At 50.5% G+C, this 3,002-nt stretch overlaps 1 protein-coding gene across 1 annotated transcript; it reads left to right on the top strand.

Moving 5' to 3' along the window:
* The first annotated feature begins 205 nt into the window (after positions 1-205).
* On the top strand, positions 206-3,002 carry ATP5MC1 (ATP synthase membrane subunit c locus 1). Its single transcript, XM_019638484.1, has 5 exons — positions 206-322; positions 834-881; positions 1,783-1,860; positions 2,250-2,428; positions 2,781-3,002. The coding sequence occupies exons 2-5, from the start codon at positions 843-845 to the stop codon at positions 2,893-2,895; spliced, it is 411 nt and encodes a 136-aa protein (XP_019494029.1). The 5' UTR covers positions 206-322; positions 834-842; the 3' UTR covers positions 2,896-3,002.

Raw genomic sequence — 3,002 nt, 5'->3', positions numbered from 1 at the left:
AGCGTTTCAGGGATCAACCAATCGGAAGCCATATCTCGGAGAAAAACCCCGCCTTTTCCCGCATGGAGGCGGGAACTGCCACGAAACTCCTGTGGAGAGAGAGGAAGAAGCTGCGGAAAACCAATAAGAGAGGAGGTATTGAGGGTTTTAACCAATGGAAATACGGGGAGATTGCGGCCAATGAGAGTGGGGGGACCTCGGGACACGTGGGTGGGAAAGCTGAGCGCTGAGATCTAGAGCTAAAGCTGCGGGGCGAGTCAGTCACCTTGAGCGGGGAGAGCGCCGTGGTCTGAGCAAGGGCAGCAGGGCAGTGGGAGTGCAGGTGACCTGGGGTCGGGGGCCAGCGAATGGCAGGGGTATGGGCTGGGCTGTGTGGAGGGGCATTTGCCCTCAGAGCGGAGAGAGACGATGGACATCTATAGCCTTAACAATTAATGTTAATTACCAACTGTAATGACCGATTAACTGTCCCGGCTGAGGCGGGCAGAGGGCAGCTGTGTAAAACGGGTAGGACCCTGCACGGCACCTGCCCAGTATCGGCCTCCATTCTTTCCGGGAGACCATCCTCTTTCGTTATGTTTCCCTCCTGGGGCTCGGGCCTCCTTCCTCTACTTCCGATCTCCATGACCTTCCTTTACAGATCTGCCGCGTTGAATGTGGTGGACCGGGGAGTTTGCGCTCTCACTCTGACCTCTAATGCCCTCCTCAGTGGGGGCACGGTGCAATGAAGAGCGCGGCCCAGGGAGGACGGGCGGGGGTCAAGGGGACGACCGAAGGTCGCCACTATAAGGAAATAACTAGACTGTCAATGGATTTTTTTTTTTCCTCTGCAGACTGAAAAAATGCAGACCACCGGGGCACTACTCATTTCTCCGGCTCTGGTAAGCTGCGGCTCTGGGATGCTCTGTAGTGCTTGGTGTTTAATGAGAACCACCAATGCTTAATGAATGAACTGATAGGAGCTTGGCATACTGATGATGCTTTGGGGAGGTTGTAGGATGTGATGCAGTTAACCCCCATTTATTTGGACCTGTAAACCAAGCTATCTTGGCTTGGGAATGTGGTCAGAGAGTCTGAATCTGACCTTTACCCCCAGTCTGGCTTGGCTATAGTAAGACAGCCTATGGAAGCAGTGATTCTCTGCCTTGGCTACACATTAGAATCAACTGGGGAGCTTTAAAAAGTACTGATGCCCAGGCAGCACAGACTCTGGGAATGGGGGTGGAACCCATGCATCTGTATTTTTTAGAACTCCCCAGGTGATTCCAGTGTTGACCCAAGTTTGAGAACCACTGCACTAAATTATATTTCAAGAAAGCCATGTTACAAAGGGCTCTGCTTAGATGGCTGCTTTAGGAGCCTCACCAGGCTTACTGATCCACTCCATTCAGGGTATGTAACAGTGAGTACCATTTTAGCAAAATAAGTTTCCCCCCCACTGATTCCTTTGGTGATCTGGGTACAAACCCTTCCTGTACCTGGTTTGATATTAGTGTGGGTTTTTGTTCACTCTGGAATACTGATTAGGACTGTGCACATAGAATTGAACTTTGGTACCCAATTTTAAATGGGAAGGTTGCCACTGCTGACAACACCAGGGTCTCAGGACTGCTGTGTCTGCTGTAGGCCTAGTTGATAGAAGCAAGAATCATTAATTGACCTTGAAATATACTGAACTTTTTCTGTTTATAATATTTATAGTCATTTTTGACAGAAGCTCAGCAATTAGGTTTTGTGGGGGTGTTTTCTGCCTGATTTTGGGAAATGTGTCTGATTTTACAGATCCGCTGTTGTACCAGGGGTCTGATCAGGCCTGTGTCTGCCTCCTTCCTGAGTAGGCCAGAGATCCCATCTGAACAGGTAAGGGAGTATGGGTCCTCTTATGAATTTCCCCAGAGGGCCTTCAAGTTATTTGAGTTGCATTTAGGCCAAAGTAGGAGGAGAGTTAGAGAATCTATGGTGGGTGCTTTAATAGTTCTAAGTACGCCCAAGGTGAGCATTATAGGTGAGACACTTGTAAAAGTCAAGTTTCCCTAACTCACAAAATTTCCCTAGCACTGTCTGAAAATGGTCCCTAAGACTAATTCCCAGAATGCTCTGCAGTCCGAGCAATACTTGGCAGGCAGTTTGCCAAGTTTCAGAGCTCAGGTGGGTGGGGTGAAAGGTGGAGTCAGCCACCTGTCCTTGTGCCTCACTATCTCCTTTCTCTTTCCTTCCCTACTTTGCTCTCTCTCTCTCCCTTCTTCTAGCCTTCCTACAGCAGCTCCCCACTCCAGGTGGCCAGACGGGAGTTCCAGACCAGTGTTGTCTCCCGGGACATTGACACAGCAGCCAAGTTTATTGGTGCTGGGGCCGCCACAGTGGGTGTGGCTGGTTCAGGGGCCGGCATTGGAACGGTGTTCGGCAGCTTGATCATTGGCTATGCCAGGTAATTTTGGGGGTGGTCTAGAGCATCTCCCACAGTAAATTCTACCCTGTGTGGGGGAAGCCTCAGCAGGAGGCAATCCCTCTAGCTTCCAGTTGATTTCATCTACCTCCTGTTTTCTCCATGAGGAGAGAAGAAACCTCTGTGGGTTTCTCTGAATTAGAATTTAAATAGTCTTCCAGCCTGGCTCACTTAGACGTACTGTTGGTACTCTGTTTGCCTGTCCAAATCCCCAGGATATATGCAGGCTAGGCGCTCTCCCAGTTTCAGCACACCCCATTCGCTTTACCTGTCTGTGACCTCTGCCACTACCCATGCCCTCACCTTTTCCTTTCCATGGATCTCTCCCTGGCAGGAACCCATCTCTCAAGCAGCAGCTCTTCTCCTACGCCATTCTGGGCTTTGCCCTGTCTGAGGCCATGGGGCTCTTCTGTTTGATGGTTGCCTTCCTCATCCTCTTCGCCATGTGAGGCTCTGTGGGGGTCACCTACCCATCCCTGCTGCTTCGACTCCAGGCCATGCCCAGTGCTGGAGTGTGCTAAGCTTTACCATTAAATACAACGTTTCTCTAAACCCA

This window comes from Hipposideros armiger, unplaced genomic scaffold, assembly GCF_001890085.2.
Source record: "Hipposideros armiger isolate ML-2016 unplaced genomic scaffold, ASM189008v1 scaffold_40, whole genome shotgun sequence".
In the NCBI taxonomy this organism is placed as follows: domain Eukaryota; kingdom Metazoa; phylum Chordata; class Mammalia; order Chiroptera; family Hipposideridae; genus Hipposideros; species Hipposideros armiger.
This window is presented reverse-complemented; position numbering and strand designations above follow the sequence as displayed.